At 36.7% G+C, this 21994-nt stretch overlaps 1 protein-coding gene across 1 annotated transcript in view; it reads left to right on the top strand.

Annotated features, from left to right (window-relative positions):
* Window positions 1-21994, top strand: part of LOC126184602 (ER membrane protein complex subunit 7 homolog) — a 47733-nt gene that overhangs the window by 5603 nt on the left and 20136 nt on the right. Inside the window, exon 2 of the mRNA XM_049927047.1 lies at window positions 15915-16173. Within this exon, the coding sequence (XP_049783004.1) occupies window positions 15915-16173 (259 nt within the window). The remainder of the gene's footprint in view (window positions 1-15914; window positions 16174-21994) is intronic.

The raw sequence follows: 21994 nt of genomic DNA, 5'->3' as shown, positions 1-21994 counted from the left end.
TTCTCAGTAACTATTATGTGGCTTATAACTTATAGAGTGCAGCAATCAGTCATCCTTTTTTAGATTTTTTTATGCAAAAATTGTGCACTGAGAATGGCTAGCCACTAGCTGAAATCTGGATTTGTGTAAAAAAAAAATCGAAAGAAGGATGACTGATTGCTGCACTCTATAAGTTATAAGTAGAATTTAATGCTAATAAGGAGCTGTTCTTCAAATCCTATAGTGATTATGTTTCCTTAATAAAATATCAAGGTCAGTTACGTCGAAAGTTTTTGATAAGTCACAGAGTACACAAAAAGAATTTTGGCTGTGATCTAAAATATGTGAGGCTATACTTGTACACGCAATTGATGCTGAAACTTGATTTTCCTTTCTGGATTCCAAATAGTCTACCATTTATGGTGTCATTTATTTCAAAATGTGACATAAATCTAATGTATATTTGTTTTCAGTAAGTTTTTAATTGGCAGTAGGCTAAATGATCTGTAGTTGCTAGAGCACAGTGGATCTCCATTTTTGTATAATGGTAAAACTAGTTACTTTCATACCTAGAGCAGAGTCATGGGCTTAGAAAATGACTCTTGTGGTTACTAATGAATGCACACTTGAGAATGGGTGAAGTGCCGAAACAAGAGTTGTGATTGCTCTATGTCCAAGATAAGGAGCTTGCAAGACAAAATAATGCTAAACAATTTTATTTTTGTGTATATCAATGTGAGATGATCCTGGGATTAAATAAATAAAACATACGTACAGCGTTACTGAATGTTGTTGATATTTATGTGCTACAGAGTATGTTTACTGTCTTGACAAAATGTTAAAGGCACTCATACTGACCGATGTTTTTCGAACTTTGTGACTTTTTGTTCAGTAAGTCGCCCACCACTGCAGTTGGACTGTTACATTAAGAGAAGGTGATTACTTGACTGGTAATGTAAGATTTGCTTTCTCCTCCCCCCCCCCCCCCCCTCCATATACACTATATTGTAACAATATTTAGATCCTAAGTATTGTAACAATATTTAGATCCTAAGTAATGTACACTACATACATATGCAAATTATATGTGTGAAATGTTACAAAAATTTTTACTGTTCACATGCCATCAGAATGTCACAAATGTTTACCACATGTGATTATTATATTTTCAGTAGACTCTTCCGTGGCGTTAGAGCCCTCCTTCCATTACAACAGAAAATATTACCAACGTTTTCTTTAATAGCCTTTGTGCCCAAAATCATGTTATGGCACAGTTAACACTTCTCCTAGAGATCTCAGAAATATATAAATTAATTTCCATTAATGCTAGACCTATAATTATGGTCTTGACTGCAATTTTTTTTATGTACACATTTGTGTGAACTTCATAAAACAATATTACAGAACTCTCTTTTTGATAGAGCCAACACTGCTTGTAAAAGTCTAGAATAGGGCCAGTGGTGGACTTGTGTGTTTCGTGCAAGAATGTTGTCAGCACTTATTGTGCGGTATGATGGGAACAAAAGATGATGTAGCTATTTGTGCTATGCAGCCAATGAGAGAGCAGCATGCAGATGACGTGTTTTGAAATAATACATTCAGAAGAAAGAGTGAAAAATTGCTGTAAGTGAGGATTATAAATTTAATTGCTCCTTGTTTGAATCACAGCTATGTACACTGGGCTGGTATCTGCAAACCAAGGACAGCGTCTCAATCTGTGATATATTTCAAAAAGAGGTGAAATATAGCTGTGTTCTATGTTGCTACCAATTGATCTGCTCGAGCACACCAAATAAGTTGGTAAATTATTTTAATTAAATTATGGAAGAAGGTATCATGATCAGTGTTTATTAATATATTGAAAGTGTGACTTTATTATTGATAACACTGATATGCCTTTCTTCACCTGCGATTGAATTTAAAAAAAAAAAAAAAAAAAAAAAACATTGATCCATTTACTCAAAGTTGTGGCTTTTGCCGCACTTCCAGATTATCCATCCACACAAACCTTCAAGAGCAATTTCACCACTACTTTTGATATATTTATGTCTCTGCGATTAATCCAGAAGACATGCACCGACATACGGCATCACCATGCAGACCTAAATTGCTTAAATCAGTCCACTTTATAGCACCCACTGCCATAATCACAAGATATTTCTCTCAAAACTCACTAATACACTGAAGAACAGCAAACAAGACAATGGTTTCAATTTCAGCACTAGAAGTACATTGCCTCTGTTCTCACCTCACATTGGTTATGCTAAAGAATCATCCCCCTAGCTACACAAAACTGGCGCATTGCCAACCAGTGAATAGCAGATAAGCGCAGCTGTGACTGCTTCTGGCCCTGATCTAGACTTATATGTAAGACTTATTGCACCAGTGGAACCAAAGCACCAAGCTAAATACTACTTGTTTGAAATGTGCTTCATTTCCAAACTATAAGTGGCAGCATTTATAAAACACAGGGAGACCATGGACAAAGGTAAATAGAAAACATCCCAAGCTAAAAAATTTATTACTTCTGGGAGTGAAAAAGATTTGCTGAGTGTAAGAACATTTGATTTTTCCCTATCTATACTGTAGATAAAGAGCTTTCGGGTTTCCAGTAGAGTTGCAGCGCATAAGTACAACAGTGTTTTGACAAGTGTTATACTCATCAACATGTCTTCCATGAACAATGATGTGTGTGAACTAGTCAAAAATCATGGTATATCAACACAACAACCATAAAGTTTTACCATGAACTTGAAAAGTGTCTGCTCTACACTTCATTTGAATGGTTCTGTCTGCAAGTAATTTACACAACTCATTGCTAGTTTATCATGGTCATATCTAAAATTCATATTCCTTCTCTTTGTTTCATGGTTATGGCCGGACCATCTTCCTCATCTGATTTGGATGTCCGTCCTTCAGCTGCACAAGCACATTTTGATATAACACGTTGTGTCTAAGTTCTTGTTTTCAGACACCAATTGAATGTTGGAGGTTTCGAAAGTACAAGGAGCTTGTAGGGTTGTTTCAATTCCTTTCAGAGAGCCACTAAAATACAAAATACAGATCTAATGATTTAAGTCTGGGTAATGTGTAGGCCAGAAGGTTCTGCACGACTTATTCATTTGTTGTGGAAGCAGTATGGTATTCTATTAGTCAAGCCACAGGTTCTCACTTAAAGTACTTTCTGTAATGATATGAATAATTATGGTTTCTTTAAAAAGTTAATAACTTTAAATCTAAAAATGGAACCTGTCTTAATACATATCACGGTTGTTCAGTTTGGTTTGCCGTAGCTACTGATTGTTTCACACTTCTTTTTGCATGTTCTGTGGCTCATATTCATGAAAACTCACCATAATATGGAATGTGTCAGTAGGTTCATAAATACATTTACTCTTTGAAGAACATGGCTCCATGATGGTCATATGTTTAACTGATTTTTTTTTCATCTTCAACAAAACCACATCAACACTACCTAGAAAATCATCTATGGAACAGAGGGAATTATCAGAGAGAAATGATCCCAATTTTATTAACTAACACCACCTTTAAATAACAAGAGAGGTTGTCAAGTACTTTGGTCCTTTCTGTGAAAGAGTAGTATTAAGTTGTGGATATTTGAGTCTACTATTGCTACATTTGTTTCTTGAATAAGAAATACCACTTTCTCAAATATTATGTACCCCAGTTGTATTCAATGTTTGTTTTGTTCATTAGTCTTATTGACACCTCATTTGCTTTCCTAATGTCTTCTGGTCTCAAAATGTTCCGAATTTAGTAGTTTATTCGAAGAAACCATTTTGACAGTTAAATATCACACCAAAGTAACTTTTTAGATGCAAACTTGTTAGGCCTTGAAGAGATGAACTTTTTGACACTTCATTTATGTAACTAATAGCAGCTGTTTGTGAACTATTTCACTTTTCTCTCAAATAACTAATGAAGTTTTCTTTATTGACCTGATTATTTTAAAGACATTACTTTTTTTCCAAAATTAGTTCTCATGATGTCCTATTTGATATCAATTTGTCAGTTTTTTTTTCCCCTGTGAAATCTCGATCAGAAATTCATTGTATAATTTTCCCTCTAATCACTAATTATTCTTTCCTAATTATCCTGCTTACTTTCAAGTGAATAAGCCTTTTTTTTTTTACAAAACGAGGCCTCAAGTTGAACTTTTTTTCCCCCTAAGTTAAGTGATGGACCATTTACGAAGAACCGTTCGAAAATGCTTTCAAATATTTCATTTATTGCTCATTAATTTGTTGCAGCTGTGTTGGGTTTGGTTATGATGCTTCCACATCATTAAAATCAAGAATCAAAATGCATATCTTTAAGATGTACCAAATTCCTTACAAAGTTTCAGATACTAAATTCCTTATAAAGTTTCAAATGAGCATAAATACTATTCTTGCACTACGTTAACTCGATTCAGCCATTCTCTCTTCAGTTATATCTACTCATGAAAAGACAGTACCCCACACATAATCTTGAAATCCCACCATGAAATCACTAGTCGTAAAGCAAGTATTAACAAACCTTACCCAAGCTTCACTATGACATTATATCTGCTCTGGCCTGGATGTGTGCACTAATTCAGTTTTGAAGAATGTCATAAAGTGTTGTATTGTCTCCTGAGGCAAGCTAGACCACAGCTGTTATAACTGTATCTTGGTGTACCATATACCGCCATTGAGACAGTATTGATGTCCGAGTGGTCCCAAACGTGCTCTATTGGGGAAAGATCAGGGGATCTTGCTGGCAATGAGGGTACCTCAACATCGTGCAGACAATTCGAAGAGATATGTGCCTTGTGTGGACAAGCAGTTTTCTGTTGAAATATGGCACCACAGTACTGTTACACAAGACGGAACACCTGAAGATGCAGGATGTCTGTGACATACCATTGTGCTTTCGAGAGTTCCCCGTCACTATGAGCCAAGGCCTGAAGTCATACCCAATAGCTCCCAATACCATGAGGCCAGGGGTAATGCTGTTGTGCCTCTCCAAAACATTGGAAGAACAGGTCCTCTTCCCAGGCTGCCGCATAGTTGCTGACAGTGGTCATCCAGAGTAGTGCAGAACTAAACTTGTCACTGGACCCAAAACAACATCATTTGTCAGCAGTCCAGGCTTCCCAGTAATGGTACCACTCCAAACACAGTGATTTGTGTTGTGTTAATCGCAGCCTATGCATGGAACAGTAATTCCCCAGTCTTGCTGCTGCCGATCTCTTACCAATGGTGCAGGATGACGCAGAATGTTGCAAGGAGACGCATTACTTGTTCTCAGATGGCAGGCACATATGTGAAAGTGTTAGTAAGTGCTTGGTACACTTATGGAGATCCTCCCTTGTGGTGGTCGGATGTGGTTGACCAGGACCTTGACGACGTGTATACCTGGCTTCATGTTCCTGTGCAGTCCAACACCAGGCCATGCACAATTTGACCAGCCAGTCAAATTGGTACCAACAGTGAGACCCATTTAAAGGTTGGTTTGTTACTAATAGTGCTGTCTCGCATAATTATGTGGCCCCTCTGTGTCCTTCAGTGACCACTCATCATCTGATGCTGTTGATACCCCTTATATCCTTTACCAAGCCTCTTAACAACACGAAACATGAACAACACTAATGCACTCCAGTGGCCATGGCCATCCTACTTGGCACAGAGAATTGCCACTCATCATTACATACCCACCAGTGATGTGTACATGTATGAAGTTACATAGACATCCGACAGTATCTTTTAGCTGCTTCACTTGTTTCACCAGACAGTATAAAAATAAACCAGTTTTCAGAATCAGAAGTGAGTCACCTCTACACAAATCAAAAATTACAAAATACAACTATCACATTATAGAAAGCAATATCAATTTCTATTAATTTCTTTTTGTAGTAGGGGGTCTTCAGTATGAAAACTGGTTTCATACAGCTGTCTGTACAAGTGCATGGCATGCAAGCCTTTTTCTCTCTACATTACCAAATTACTAGAAGTCTTGATGGTATTTTGCTTCTCTCATATATCTCGCATACCAGGTGGAACAATTCTTTCATGCCTCGCTCTCAAAAAAATGAAAATTCTGAGTTAATACTGGCAGCTCGAGGTACCTTGTTTCATTTTTCAACAATATTGTCTTCATGTTTGTTCCCCTTGTATGCTGTTCTATATATTTACATTACCTTTCAGCCTTCCTGTCAATGCTGGGTATCAACTTGCCAGTTGAGCTCATAATATTATCATTGTTCCAGAGGTATCATTTTCCATTAGATGGCATTTATGTTTCCCACAGTCGTACCTGCTACATCTTTGCATGTCTCTTACAGCCATTCCTACTTTTCCATGTTACACATTCTACCAGTCTTATTTTTTAGACATTTGTATTCCTTTCCACCAGCTTCATGTACTGAATTCCTTTATTTTCTCATTTTGCCAATTACATTCAATGTAGACTTTTTCTGTCTGTCGAGCACTGTTTGTATTATTTCAGGCTGACTGGTTTCGGCGTTGTCACCCATCTTCAGATCTGTTAAACAGTGTAAAAATAAATGACTGTAATGTTCTAATCCTGTGTTTAGAATATTACAGAGCTGTTTTTTTTTATACCATTACAATACAAGCATTATATAACATACCATTTCTTGTAGTTCCAGAGTAACCAGTCTTACCAGACCTATCAATTTGTCATATAGTAAAGCCAAACTACTATGCTTTCATTTGTATTATAATTTTAAAAGAAATGATTGGTGTAAAAAGCCCAGTGTGTTAATGAGTGCCTTCCACAGGTACTAGTGGATTTAAAAATACAATCTTGTAATAATTTACACACACATTATTCCAGAGAATTAAACATAAAACATCACAGAGGTCTTCCTATGGTGACAACAATATTATACTAAAGGGAAATAGTTAAAAAGCTTATATTTATCCTATATTCTATGCCATTAAAGCATCCTAGGCTGGAAGTAGTGCCATATGGAGGCTTCCTTCAGGGTGTCGAACTTGATGCTGCCAATGCATGGCATGTCACCACCATAGTAGGTGCATGTTAAAACATCCCATCCTATTCAAGCACAATGCATTGGTCAAGACTAAATCATGTCTTTAAAATTTTGATGATAATTATGATGTGCAAAAGCACTTTGTTTGTTCAACAGTTCTTGTAGAGTCGTTAACTGCTGGGCATAAATCTCAAGTTCTAGCACATTCAGATAAAAACCCTTTGAAACTGTGTGTAGTATTTCCAGTAGTTTAGCCATGGACAATTGCCTGAAGGCATGTTGGCAAAAATATTTGGGAACAGCCTAAAGAATAATTTTTTCGGCTCTTTCCCAGGAATTAGAGAGATGATGATTTTGGTTGCATACGGTATGTCATTGAATCCACTGTGTTGTGCAAAGGGAAGAAAAATGATTTAATAGGACTGATGGAAATGTTAAAACAACCAGCATCTGAAAATCTTCATACTAGAGCTGGAAAAGAATGTAACAGTTAACTTTGTAGAGCTGGACATCAAAGGGAAGAGGAGGAGGCACATTTCCAACTTCTTTAGAAAGGATACATGATTATATAATATTGTAAGAGAGGTGCTGTGCTACCCAGCTCAACATAAGAGAGCATACTTTTACGCTCTGTGGTACAGGGCCCTCAGACTGACATTCATGGAAGACAAATTGCAAAGAGAATTAGGGTTATTAAACAAGTAGCAACAGAGAATTGATATAGCTGACAGGATATCGTGCATGTTTAAAAATAAATAAATGAAATTGCAAACAGAAATACTGAAAGTAAGAAAGTGAAAGTTAAGAAAATATTTGTCGCTTTGATGCAGAGAGGATGAATCACAGAAAGAATTGCTACATTTTTTCCAGACAACATAGCTGTAGCGTATTGGAGTGAAGGATAAATTGTACACAGATTAAGGCATAAACACAGCATGGCAAAAAAGAACCAATACAATAATTCTGGGGTGTATACTGTCAAATGTGTAACATGTAATAAATGTTGTGTGATAAATAGGCTGAATTTTTTAGATCTGTTATAAAGAACATTGTCAACACAAATAGGACAGCATTTTGGGCACACAAAACTCCTGTAAACATGAACTTTATACAGTAGGGGAACAGATGAAAATACTGATCAAAGATTCAAAGAGTTTTTATTTGAGTGTGCTATAACAACTTGAGATATATGCCCACCTGCTAAAAACTCCAACAGAACTGTTGAACAAAGTCATTTTGCACATTTGTAAATATTATGAAATTTTTAAAGACCTGTTCTAACCATCATCAGTCCATCCTATTGGGATGTGATGGAACACTTTACAACCCATCTGCTATGCGGCCCACAGCACACTAGCTGTGCCAGGATTGACATGATGAAGAGAAACGCTAACACAGCACTACTTTCAGCTTTGCACTTATGCAGCTCAGCCGATGATAGTTTAACAAAAAAGGTGGGGGATATCCTTTAAAGTTTAACTTTTTCTTTTTAATAAAATATTTTTGTCAGTCTAGGATATCCACTATAATGTTTTTGTTTTTAATGCTTTGGAATATTTTAAATTGTAAATTATTTCAAGATGGTATTTTTAAAGCTGCTAGTGACTATGGAGGGCACTTATTAACACTCCAGGGTTTTTACATCAATCAGATTTCTTTTAAAATCATAATACAAACGAAAAGCATACTAGTTTGGCATCAATATGTTACAGTAAAATTGATAGGTCTGATAAGACTGGCTACTCTGTAACTATGGAAAATAATGTTATACAGTGTTTATATTCTAATGGAATAAAAAAAAAACTAGCTCTGTAATGTTCTAACCATGGTACTAGAACACAATTGTTATTTATTCTTATACCAGTAAACCCCTCACACTCGATTCTTTAAGGAATTTAACTCCTATGTATTAAACAGTTTCATATATTTGATTACTTTAGAAATGAGTTAATGCATTTAAATATTTGTCTTGAAGAATGTAAGCGGAAAATGGTTTGAAATTGTGTGTGAAGTTCGCTGGAAGTCACTAATCATTCTTTCTCAAGTACTGGATGTATGCAGTCTGGATAGTTTGCATGCCATGAGTTATGCTATCTCAGGACATGAAGTGTCCAGCTCTAATACATGACTTGTGTTAAACCATTAACATAAGATTATGGTTCTTAATGAGTAGATTATTACATCATTCTAAATTATTAAATTTTTGTCAATACTTTATGAAGTATTGAAAATAGCCCTGGATGCTGTTAGGCAACCTGCAACTGGACCCATATTCCTGGTTATCTATTTAGTAATAGAGATCGTTTCACAGATCTGAAGATGGGCAACACTGTCCAAAACTGGTCAGATTGTAATAATAATAATAATAATAATAATAATAGTGCTCAGCAGATGGAAAATAAGTATGTTTTCTACAAATACGGATCACCGGTAACTCAGTGACAAGTATGCCCAGCTTTGATAAATTCAGTATCTGGTGTGTCATCCGATGGATTCTATGGGGCATTGTCTTTATGCCATTTTGTTCCTCTGTTGCCTTTTTCTATTTGGTCTCTCAAAGCTAAACATTCATCTTCTTTTGTATTCCATTCCTCCGTTTCAGTCAGCCATTACACAATTCTCCCTTTGTAGCCCTCAAGAATATATATATCTCTCTCTCTCTCTCTCTCTCTCTCTCTCTCTGTTATCTGTGTTCCATCTATATTTCCTCCCTTTCTACAATTAATTCAGTTTTTATATTTGCTGTTCATAAGAATAAATTATGGTCAGAGTTCACATCTGTCCCCTGAAATGTTTTGCATAAAATCATGTTTTGAATTTCTGTGTTGCCTCTATATAATCAGTCTCAAACCTTCTGGTGTCTCAAGGTCTCTTTCACATGTACAACCTTCTATCATGATTTTTAAACAAAGTGTTAACAATGATTAAATTGTGCTGTGTACAGAATTCTGTCAGGCAGCTTCCCCTGACATTTCTTTCTTGTAGCCCATGTTCTCCTATTATTTTTCCTTCTCTTCCTTTTCGTACTATAAAATTCAAGTCTTTAGTCACAATTAATTTTTTTTCTCCCTTAACTGTCAGAATAAATTCTTTTCTCCATCATGTATTCTTTAAATCATTTGATCATCTGTGTAGCTAATAGTCATAAAAACTTGTCCAACTGTGGTGGTTGTTGGCTGTATGTCTATTGTCCATATGATAAAATGTTTTTACTATGCTGTTTGAGTTAGCTTACCCACATCCCTACCGTATTATTCATTGTTAAACCTATTCCTGCATTACTACAGTACCCAAATGTTGAAGTCCCGTTCTTTTTACCCCTACATCTGAATCCAACATTTCAGTTTCTTTGTTCAAGCTCTCTAACCTACCTGCTTACCCCCCCCCCCCCCCCCCGCCCCCGCCCCCGCCCCCACCCAGTTTAAGGCATTTAATATTCCACACTCTTCTATTCTCTTCTTGTCTGTACTGTTTGTCTGTGTTCCACTTCTATATGAAGCTGTACTATAGACAAATACCTTCAGAGAAGTCTGTCTAACATTTAAATTTGTTTCATACTAGCCATTTTCTCTTCTCTTTCTGAGAAACTCTTATATTGTTATTGCTGCTCAGAATTTTATATTCTCTCTGCTTTGGTCATCATTAGTTATTTTGCTGTGCAAATAGCAAAAGTCGTCTACTATCCTTAGTGTCTCGTTTCCTTATATAATTCCCTCCACATTGCGTGAATTAATTCGACTGTGTTCCATTATCATTGTTTCACTTTATATTCTCTGCTTGGGGACTGGGTGTTTGTGTTGTCCTCATAATTTTGTCATCCTCCTCACCATTTGTGACAGTGGCTAGATTGGACTGTGAAAAAAAAAATTTACTGGAAAAAAATTGGGACTTTTCGGGTGCTGATGACCATGCAGTTGAGTGCCCTACAAACCAGTCATCATCATCATCTTTCCAAGACATCATCCATTCTCTTCAGCTTATATTCAAAGCTTTTTGCTGTCTGTGACAGAATTACAATGTCACCAGCAAACCTCAAAATTTTTCTTTATCTCCCTGAACTTTAATTTTGTTTTGAAAGTTCTCTGTTTTCTCAGTGTATAGGCTGCATAATTTTGGGGATAGGTTGCAACTCCCTACCCCCCCCCCCCCCCACCACCACCACCACCACCAGCAACTGCTTCCCTTTTCTATCTCGTTTGTCTCTTAAGCTGCAGTCTGATTTCTGTACAAATTGTAGAAAATGTTTTCTCCTTTTGTTTTATCCCTGTTACCTTAAGAATTTCAGAAAGTGTATTCCAGTCAACATTGTCAAATGTTTTTCCTAAGTCTACAAATGCAGGATTTCTTTTCTTTGTTCTATCTTCTCAGACAAGTTGCAGGATCAGTATTGCTTCACATGTTTCTACATTTTTTCTGGAGCCCAAACTAATTTTTGAAGCTGAGTTCTACCAGTCTTTCCATTCTAGTGTAAATAATTTGTTAGTATTTTCCAACCATGACTTATTAAGCTGATGGTCTGGTAATATTTATTACCTGTTACCACATGCTTTCATTGGAATTAGGATTATTAGATTGTTCTTGGTGTCTGATGCTATTTCACCTATCCTGTGTATCTTGCGTACTAGATTGAATAGTGTTGTCATGACTAGTCCTCCCAAGGATCTCAGTAATTTTCACAGAATGTCATGTCTTCCATATGCCATGTTTCAACTTAAGCCATTTAGTGCCTTGTCAAGTTTCCTTTTTGTAATATTGTTTTCATGTTTCTTTCCTTTGTATAGCCCTTCTGTACATTCCTTTCACCATTCAGCATTTCCTTCTTTGCATGGTAATGGTGTACCATCTGAGCTCTTGCTATTCACCAGCTGCTTCTCTTTCTTCCAAAGGTTTGTTTAATTTTCCTATGCACACCATATTTCATCCCCCTCTTCATTCATGCTTGTACAGCTTCACATTCCCCTCTAGCCTTTCCTGCTTTACTTTTTCTTTAAATGTCATGTTTTAGAGGTCTGTCTATCCTAAATGTTACACAATCTCTGCATTGTGCAATTAGTAAAAGAAACCAAGGAGTTGGTGGGGCACTCCTCTCCCCCTCCCTCCCCCTTGGAAAGAGGATATAAGATTAATAAAACACAAGGAAAAAGGGGTAATTGAATGTTATCAAGTTAAATCAGGCTATGCTAAGGGAATTAAATAAGGAAATGAGACAGTAAAAGTAGTATATAAGTTGATATTTTGGCAGCAAAATAACTGATGAGGGCTGATCTGGAGAGGATATAAAATATAGACTGAAACAGTAAGAAAAGTGTATCTGAAAAATGAGTTGTTTACATCTATCAATCTTCTATCTTCTGTACATCCATAAATTGAAGTCCCATGGCATGCTTTCTGCCTGTATATTTGGTCCGGTTTTGACTAAGAGAGATATTGATTCACAAGTAAGATTTGTGTACATCATTTGCAAATATTTTGTGGAAATTGGCAGAACCGTGATGAATTATTCTCCTGGACTGTGAATATGATGCCGTTGCCATCTAGGAGTTCTGCCACCACAACTTGACAGGGCAGCGAAGCTTAATCTAAACCTGTTTTTGGCCTGGTGGTCAACCGGTAAAGTACATGCCTGGAAAGTGAAATGTTGCAGACTCAAATTCTGTGTGACCCACTCATTTTTCACTCTGACTTTTAAACTGTCATTCATCTCTCAATGACGTGCACATCACCATAAATGAAATGTGGTCCAAATTCCATGTTAAGCTGTAGGTCCCTGTTCCCAGTTGGATATAAATATAGGGAAAGACCTGAACTGATTTAATGAAACAGAAAACCTAAATGTGGATTGCTGTATTGGAACCTGAAACTCACTGCTCCTAAATGAAACTCCAATGCCTTAGTTGCTATGAATTTTACCTGCCCATTGAATAGAGCGGACCCACATTAATCAAGTGCCATATTTGTTTTAACGATGTGTGTTAATGGAGACAGTAAAAGTCATAGAAGGTGAAGAATAACCAGCGCACCAGCAGCAACAGCACCACCCTGGCCCACGCTGACTGCCACTATCACACAGCAGCATTGCTCTGTCACTGGGAGTGTACTGGCTATTCTTTGTGTTTTACTTCCCCACTTTGCACATATCAATAACACAGATATTGTGCTAAACTAATTTGGGAGTGCTCTGTTAAATGAGCATGTAAAATTTGACGTTAATATATATATATATATATATATATATATATATATATATATATATATATATATATATATATATATATATATATATATATATATATATATATATATATATATATATATATATAAATAATAGAGGGAAACATTCCACATGGGAAAAATATATTTAAAAAGAGAGATGATGAGACTTACCAAACAAAAGCGCTGGCAGGTCGATAGACACACAAACAAACACAAACATACACACAAAAATCTAGCTTTCGCAACCAATGGTTGCCTCGTCAGGAAAGAGGCAACCATTGGTTGCGAAAGCTAGATTTTTGTGTGTATGTTTGTGTTTGTTTGTGTGTCTATCGACCTGCCAGCGCTTTTGTTTGGTAAGTCTCATCATCTCTCTTTTTAAATATATATATATATATAATTTTTTTTTTTCCCCCCCTCAAAGCGGAAGCAAATTGACACTTTCCATTGACACTGGGCATCATGTGAAAGACATGACTAGCTGACTGCAGCTACTCATTGAAAAAATGAAATTGCAAATATCTGTCAAAACCTCATAGAAAATGTACCTGACAACTCTTAGGAGGGACATCAAGTGTACAGCTACTTTACCACCAGTTTTATGAATTATTTTGTTTTTCAGTCCTGCGAACCATACCACTAGCTTGCACATGCAAAAGCTTATCATTTCTTAGGATGATTTTTTCATTCTGTGTACAATAGCACCCAATTTACCCTTCATCTGTAGACTTTCCCAAATGTTGCTAAGATGATAATTAAAGACTTTCAGTGCAAACAACTTTGCTTAGTTGATAATTTCATCAGTGATTTTTGAGGCACACAGTGTTAGATATGTCAAAATATGTTAATTTTAATTTCACACAACTGTTGTAGATGTTTCTTCCCAGTGTTTATGTTCAGAAATTCTTAGACCATGGGAGACAAAAGGTAAGACACTTTCCTTATTACTGTCCTGTTATACAATCGCAAAGGATGGCATTTAACTCTCCAAGTCACACTCCAGCAAGAAAAGTAGTGCCAACAATACTTACTTTTAGTTTGAAGGCGCTTTTACTATTTCAATATAAGTTTCATAGAATTAATTCTTTAGGTGTTTTCCAGAGTATTGCATTTTTGAGTTGTCAGTGCTCTTGGCAGAATTCGATATGCCTCCTAATACTGGTGTTTCATTCTTTGTGTTACGGATATTTCTGTATTTATACTGTCTATGTGTGTCATAATTTTTATAAGCACTGCTGTCAACATGCTGCAGTAGTGTCCAGTTGTAGAAAAGTGAAATGAAAAAAGAAGCTGTGAACAACCTCAGTAACTGATCAACATTTACTCTCAAACTGGAATTGTTTTATCTGTGTGGTAAAATAGTACACCATGTGCCAAATGGGCACAGGATTCGAAGATAATGAAAGTAAATGCAGTGGTACTATAATGTGCTGGTGCATTTCCATTTTGTTGTGAGCAGTGTGTAGACTGTTGGTGAAGTTTGCCATCCAATGCTACAGAAGACTCCATTTTGATCCAGTTTTTCACTGTAGGCTTTAATTCCTTGAAGTTCTGATACAGGCTGTAAGTGTTGGACACCACAAAGTGTAATCTGAAAATGCTGATTATGGTTTCTAGAGGCAGAAAAAAAAAAATCTGTGCAATATTAATTATACCAGAGCACAAAGATTTCCTCTGAAGTTAACTACATTGAAGTTGGACAAGGAATGTGTTTTATCACACACAAATCCTGCCTCTCTTTTCAAAATACTTTTTATTGCTCTTATGTCTGATGGGAAGGTGGTAGCTAGTAGTCAAGAAACCTCATGTAAAGAGATCAATTTGTGGGTGATGGATTTCTGATTTGGAGAGATTGCATGTTGTAGGGGCGTACGGGGCCTCACATGTTCATTGACGAGGAGAGAGATGCTGTTAACGTCTTGATACACAGTGATGAGATATGTCAACCACATGTGCAACTTGCCGGAGAGGCCATTTATCCAGACATCTTCATGGATATTCACTTCTTTTCTTATCAAACTATGGTGACTGATGAATTTCTCGCAGGTGAAGACATTCAACCCAAGAGCTGGTAAGAGCATGCATGGGCTGTGTTGGATACACAAATTTTGACATTTCAGGTACCACTCCACTAAATCAACTTTCCAATACCAATAACTTCTTGGATGACCTCATAGGAACCATGCCACATTGCTGCCAAAATTGAGGCAGCTATAAGTAATCATGTTGCTTATGAACTGTTTTGTCGAGGATGGGATTTTCTGGTTTTGTTATTAATTTTTAAAATGCATATTGTCATTTTCAGAAATTTGTAATTGTTTTTGTGGAGACTGTTTTATGCTAAAAGTGTTGTTTGCTGTAAACTTCCCAATACCTTGATCACAAAATTTGCTCTCATTTCTTTACTATCCTTAACTTGTAAACAGTAGTCTTCTTAAGAACCTCATTAATTGGTGACAAGTACTGAGATACTGTACATTAGAGTTATACTATCTCCCAGAAAGTGCAATAAGGAAACAAATTTCAATGAAATTGTAAAATAAGAAGTGCAGCATGACTGAGGATATGAGAGTGATTAATAGTTGTAAATTTGGTACTTGACTGAGTAAGATTACAGCTTTACATGAAAATTTCAAGTTATATATTTGATCTGATTTTAATTTATACCTGAAATAATTATTTGTGTGTGTTTCTGAAATAAATTATATACATACTTTTACAGAGAGGACGGTACTTTCACCATACATAATGTGCCTTCAGGATCATATGTACTAGAAGTAGTCAATCCGGATTATGCCTATGAACCTGTGAGAGTGGAAATAAATTCTAAAGGCAAATATAGAGCAAGAAAAGTAAATTATATACAGACATCTCAAGTGATACCAGTGACATACCCTTTAAAACTGAAGGCTCTGTCTCGCTTAAGGTATTTCCAGGCAAGAGAGCAATGGAGAATCACAGATTTCCTGTTCAGTCCTATGGTGAGTATATACTGTGTAGTATTGTATATTGTCTTACAATTTCAGTGAGGCAAAATACTGTTGAAACACTGTGGATCCTATAGTTTTAGTAGTCTTCCCTAGGGAACTAAAGTAATGTCTGAAAACTGATCTGTAACTTAGTAAAATTACTTAAACATGTCCAAGACAGATTTTTAGTATTTTGTACTTGTTAGCATAATCCAATCTTATTTATGTTACGTATAGTCCATTGAACAGCTTTTAGTATGGTATATAAATTAATCAAACTTTCTGCTGCTGCTGTGGCCTCAACCTTTGTTTCCTCTGCCACTAGTGAGACATCTGCTTCTTATTAGTAGTTTGCCAACATACTGTCTGATGAAGAGAGAGATACGTTATTAGAACTAATTCTTACAACTTCATTTAAATATTTTTGCTGCTGTTAGCTAACAAAATTTTCTTTGATTGACTGAGGTCGTTACATTAAATTGTTTCATGGGTTCTTCTGCATTGAATTTAGTCATTACTAGCCACAGTAAGTAAACACAGTCAACAATATAACATAAGAATCAGCTTAATTTTTCAAGGAACTCCATCAACAGAATAGGAGGAGTGATCCATGAGGAAACTCTTCAGTTTCAATTTGAAAGCGTGTCTTTTACGTGAAAGATTTTTTAAATTCTTGTGGTAACTTATTAAAAATGCATGCAGAAGTATACTGCACGCCTTTCTGCACAAGGGTTACGGAAGTGTGATCCAAATGCAGGTTGGATGGATTTATGCCGAGTATTAACTGAGTCAAAACTGCTTATTCTTGCGAATAAGCTGATATTGTTAAGAAGAAATGACAGTAAAGAGAGTGTGTGTGTGTGTGTGTGTGTGTGTGTGTGTGTGTGTGTGCGCGCACAGGGGTCAACAAGAGGTTCACGAACTTACACAACTTATTGCCCGAACCCCCCATTTCTTAACCAAAAATATCCTTTTGGAATGGGAAGAGTTACCCCAAAATATAATACCATAAGACAAAAGCAAATAAAAATAGGCAAAGTAGACTAATTTTTGTGCGGAACAATCACTTACTTCAGATAACGTTTGAATAGTAAAAATGGCAGCATTAAGTCTTTGAACAACATCCTGAATGTGGGCTTTCCATGACAGTTTACTGTACATGGTGTCCCAAAAAGAGTGACCCGATTTTAAATAGAATTATTTATTAGGAAGAATTGCATACTAAATTACTCAGAAAAGACAGAAGTTTATAAAAATCCATCATAAATGTTCAGTATGTCCTCCATTGGCTGCACGGGCGACATACAGCTGATAGCCGAATTTGTCCCAAACTGAGCGTAAGGTGTCTTCTGTCACTGAAGCTACAGCAGCTGATATTCTGGCTTTTAGTTCATCAGTGTCATGAGTTAAGGGAGGAACGTAAAAACATTGTTTAACATATCCCCGCAGGAAGAAATCAGATAGTGTAAAGTCAGGGAACCTAGAAGGCAAAGAGTGTAAAGCCTGGTCTCTCGGTCCTGTACACCCTATCCAATGTTGACGCACGTTGGCATTGAGGGAACTGCGCACGTTATTGTGACAGTGCAGAGGTGCTCCATTTTGCTGATAGATGAAATTGTCAGTCAAGTTGTGGGAATAACCAGTTCTGTAGCATTGCAAGATATAATAGTCTTGTTATAGTTTCTTCCTCAAAAAAGTAGGGTCCATAAACCTTGCTTTGCAAAACAGCACAAAAAAATTCACTTTTGGCTAATCACGTTAGTGTTCAATTGTTCCATGAGGATTTTCGAGCCCCCGTATACGCACATTGACGGTGAACCTTACCACTAATGTGGAAAGTTGCCTCATCACTGAATATCAACTGCGACATAAAAGTGTCATCTTCCATGTCCTCTAGAATAGCATTGCTAAAGTCTACTCACTTCACTTTGTCAGTATCTCGAAAAGCTTGTACCAGTTCGTAATCGGTATGGTTTAAGGCCTAAACGACACTGTAACACATGCCACACTGTCGTGCACAGTAACGTACGTTTTTAGGTAGCTCGACACGTAGAATTGTGGGGGCTCCGCTCAAATGCTCGTCGGATTTGTTCCACTGTTTGTTCAGGAACGCATGGCCAGCCAGGACTTTTGCCTTTACAGAGGCACCCTGTTTCTTCAAACTGTTTATACCATGGTCAAATGTTCTTTGGTGACGGTGGTTTAGCACAAAATCAATTATGAAAAGCCCCGCTGAACTGCATTCAATGATTGAGTATGACTAAATTCAATATCATAATACGCCTTCTGTTGCGTGAACGCCATATTGTGCGAGACTGGCTGCACGCTCCAGATCAGCACTGGTAGCGACATCTAGCGGATTTTTTCTGAAACTAGACCGTGCCAGTTACATCTAGCACTGTTTCAGTTACCTAGTGACATATGCCTCAATATTATTATAAGTTAAAATTGGGTCTTTTTTTTGGGACACCCTGTATACCTGAACACCTAGAAATTTGAACTGTTCAGTTTCACTAGTCATATGCCCATTCCATGAAATTAAAACATCGGGTTTTATTGAATTGTATCTTAGAAACTGTAAAAACTGAGTCTTACTGTGAATTAGCATTAGTTTATTTTCTATGAACCATGAACTTTTTTCTATAAGCCATGAACTTATGTCAAGGACTGCACTATTTGATACCAAGCCTATGTTGCACACAACATCCTTTACTACTAAGCTAGTGTCATCAGCAAACAGAAGTATTTTAAGGTTACCCATAATACTAGAGGGCATGTCATTTATGTAAATAAGGAACAGGAGTGGCCCCAACTAACTTGTCCCAACTAATACATGTTGCATTAAATTGTGCACTCACTAATTAAACCATTTGAAGGTAATGGTTTCAGCTAAGCAGTTAAAAGTAGGAGAACTTTAAATTATTGTCCGTGACAAGTTACAGAGACAAATTTTCCATGATGTTTGCTGGATAAAGCTTGATTACTAAATCAGCTATGGTAAAACTACCATACTGTCATTAATTTGGTTAGAAAATGAGCTATACTGCACGACAGCACTGTGGCGAGATAGTAGACATGTGTTTCTGTAAGTTGTAATGTTATTAATAATTAAATCTAAACATTGTGTGTTTTAATTTTTGCTGCAGCACAGACAGCATGGATGAACTCTTATTCTAAAAGGTACTGTAGATTAGCATGTGTGGACTAAGACTATAGTGAAAAAGAAAACTGAAATTAAATTTTAAAATTTTTTTCTTCTCAAATAACAGTTTTTACCGTCAATGCTGAAAATTTTCACTTCCAACATCACTACAAAGTTGACATTATTGATGGACCCCTGTGGGCTCAAAATTCTTGCTTACAAGTTCTTCATGGGTGCTATATCCGCGAGTAGCGGGATATCAGTGCATGCTCAGAACCCAGAACAGAAACACATGAAGCTACAAGGTGGACTGCCTGCAGAAGAGAACACAGTAGGAAGTTGTACCTAAGCTAAACACAGCTGATTGACAGTGGACAGGACACAGGAAAGGATAAGACCAAAGCAACATATGTAAACAATGAAAAGCAAAGCAGAAACCTCTGCCACATCAGTATCAACAGACCAAGAGCAAATAGAAATACAATCCAAATTGCAACCAGAGAGAAAGACCAAGCGCAGACCAAGTGCCAACTGAGGTAGTCATTGAATAGCCTGTAGTGCTGTGATGATAGTTTCCAGATGTTAGTATAGTACAGAACTGACTGACCATTCACTGGGTGGTTGTATTTATATTGGCTGTGAGGAGCACTATTGGCTGGCATATTCATGTGGCAGGACAAGTGGTATGCTTATGCTGTGAGTGCAGCACTGTGGTGAGACTGCGCCCTCTGACAACCATGTGGGTCCATTTCCTCTGGGGAGCATTTAACTTCTGTGGAGTTGGACACCAGAACAGGTGTGGGCTTTAGCTTGCCATTGTTTGGCTGCCATTTTATGACTATAGCTGCACAAAAATGCTTTTTGAACCTATTGTTTTCACACACACACACACACACACACACACACACACACACACACACACACACACACACACACACAGAGAGAGAGAGAGAGAGAGAGAGAGAGAGAGAGAGAGAGAGAGAGAGAGAACTTTTAATTTCAGTATCTTTCTGATACTTCTTGGACTTTCCCTTAGTGAGAATGTGTAGTGTCTGTTCCATTGAAACAACAGCACCATGCTGATCCTGCAGCTGTGGAGCACTATATATAAATTGAAGGGACATTTCCACTCATCGCCACCAATTCCATTTAATGTCTCGCTGCAGCTGGTAGCAGTAAACCCCCTTCAATTTACACACACATTATTATCTTTGAGCTGCATTCATAGTGTTATTTTATTTCCCCATTATGTACTGCAGATGTAATGAGGGGTAGCATGTTATTTATACAAAAAAAACTGTTTTTGTGCCAACATATGGTCTTCATTCTCATAAATATTGATATTACATCTGCTACCTATCAGTGCAGGACATAAATATATTATATTTGTCAATTGACAGTTTTTGAAGTTACTTTATGGCATGTATTTGACACACATTTACATATCTTTAGAAATGTTACAAAGCTCTCATCTGTCCTTCCAATTAAAAAGAATCAATCCGTACAAATACTGATAAATAGTGTTTCCTTTATGTAATCAGGAAATGTGGTTCTGCTTTGAACAAGTACAATCTTTCTTGTTTTACTACCCACACAAGTTTCAGAGGTGTTCCTCCATATTCAGTGGGTTTTATTTATTATCTGTTGAACAATATACAAAGAATTTATGCATTAAGATAGTTACCAATTTTTGAGATTATAGTGTTTACATTAGTACAAGTATTGACAGAAATATTAACATGAAGTATAAATACATACCTAATTATTACATATTGGTGTTCACAAAAGAGCTGGTGTTTGCAGCACAGCTATAATGATTGCCTTCCAGTATGTCATCTGTGATTAATATGTGGTTATCAATGTTTTATTGCCTAATTTCTCAAAATTTTAGGCCTAATACGATGATGATTTTTTTCCTCCCTGGAGCAATACTGTCATTATATTGTTTCTTAAATGAAGGTTTGCTATTTTACTAAGTGACTAACATTTTTTAGGTTATAGTACTAATTCTTGAAAAATGTGTTGAAATGTATGCTGTTTGGCTTTGTGAAAAGTTGATTGCGGAGAGGGAGTAGACTATGTATGTGTGTACTTACTTTTTTAATGTTTTCGTGCTTCTACCGGGTGTTTGAGTGGAGCTTCGTAACAAACACTGTTTCCCTGCTTGTGTGATGTTTACTTGTTCTGGGTGGGAACTTTGAGTTTTGCAGTGACACTGGGCTGGGGAAGGGGGAGTGGAGGCTGTCTTTGATTGTTATAATTTTCTGTGGAGTGCTTTTCCCACATTTAAGAACTTTTAAGTCTATGTTTATGTCTGTTTGTCTGTGTTTCTTGTCTGTGAGATGACATGTTATTGTGGAATTACTGCTGTTACTCGTAAGTGCTCTTGTTTGTTCAGTGTATGTGATGTTGAAATTTCTACTCGTTTGTCCAGTAAAACTGAGTTGCAGTTTTGATCCATGAGTTGGTAGATCCCAGATGTGTTGTGTTAGTTGCCCTCAGTTTCTTTTGTATAGAGTTGTTTGTTCTTTAGGCAATTTTCGGTCCTTGTTTATTGAATATATTGCATATTCTGTGAACTGTTCTGTTGTTGTAGGTAAGTGTGTGCCATTTGTCCTTGTGGATGCTTCTTTTTTTTCAGGTGTGTTCTGTGTGTTTGTGTTCTGTGTGTTTGTGTTCTGTGTACCTGTG

Source organism: Schistocerca cancellata, chromosome 4 (genome assembly GCF_023864275.1).
Source record: "Schistocerca cancellata isolate TAMUIC-IGC-003103 chromosome 4, iqSchCanc2.1, whole genome shotgun sequence".
Lineage (NCBI taxonomy): Eukaryota > Metazoa > Arthropoda > Insecta > Orthoptera > Acrididae > Schistocerca > Schistocerca cancellata.
The sequence above is the reverse complement of the archived record's forward strand: the minus strand, read 5'-3'. Positions and strand labels throughout refer to the sequence as shown.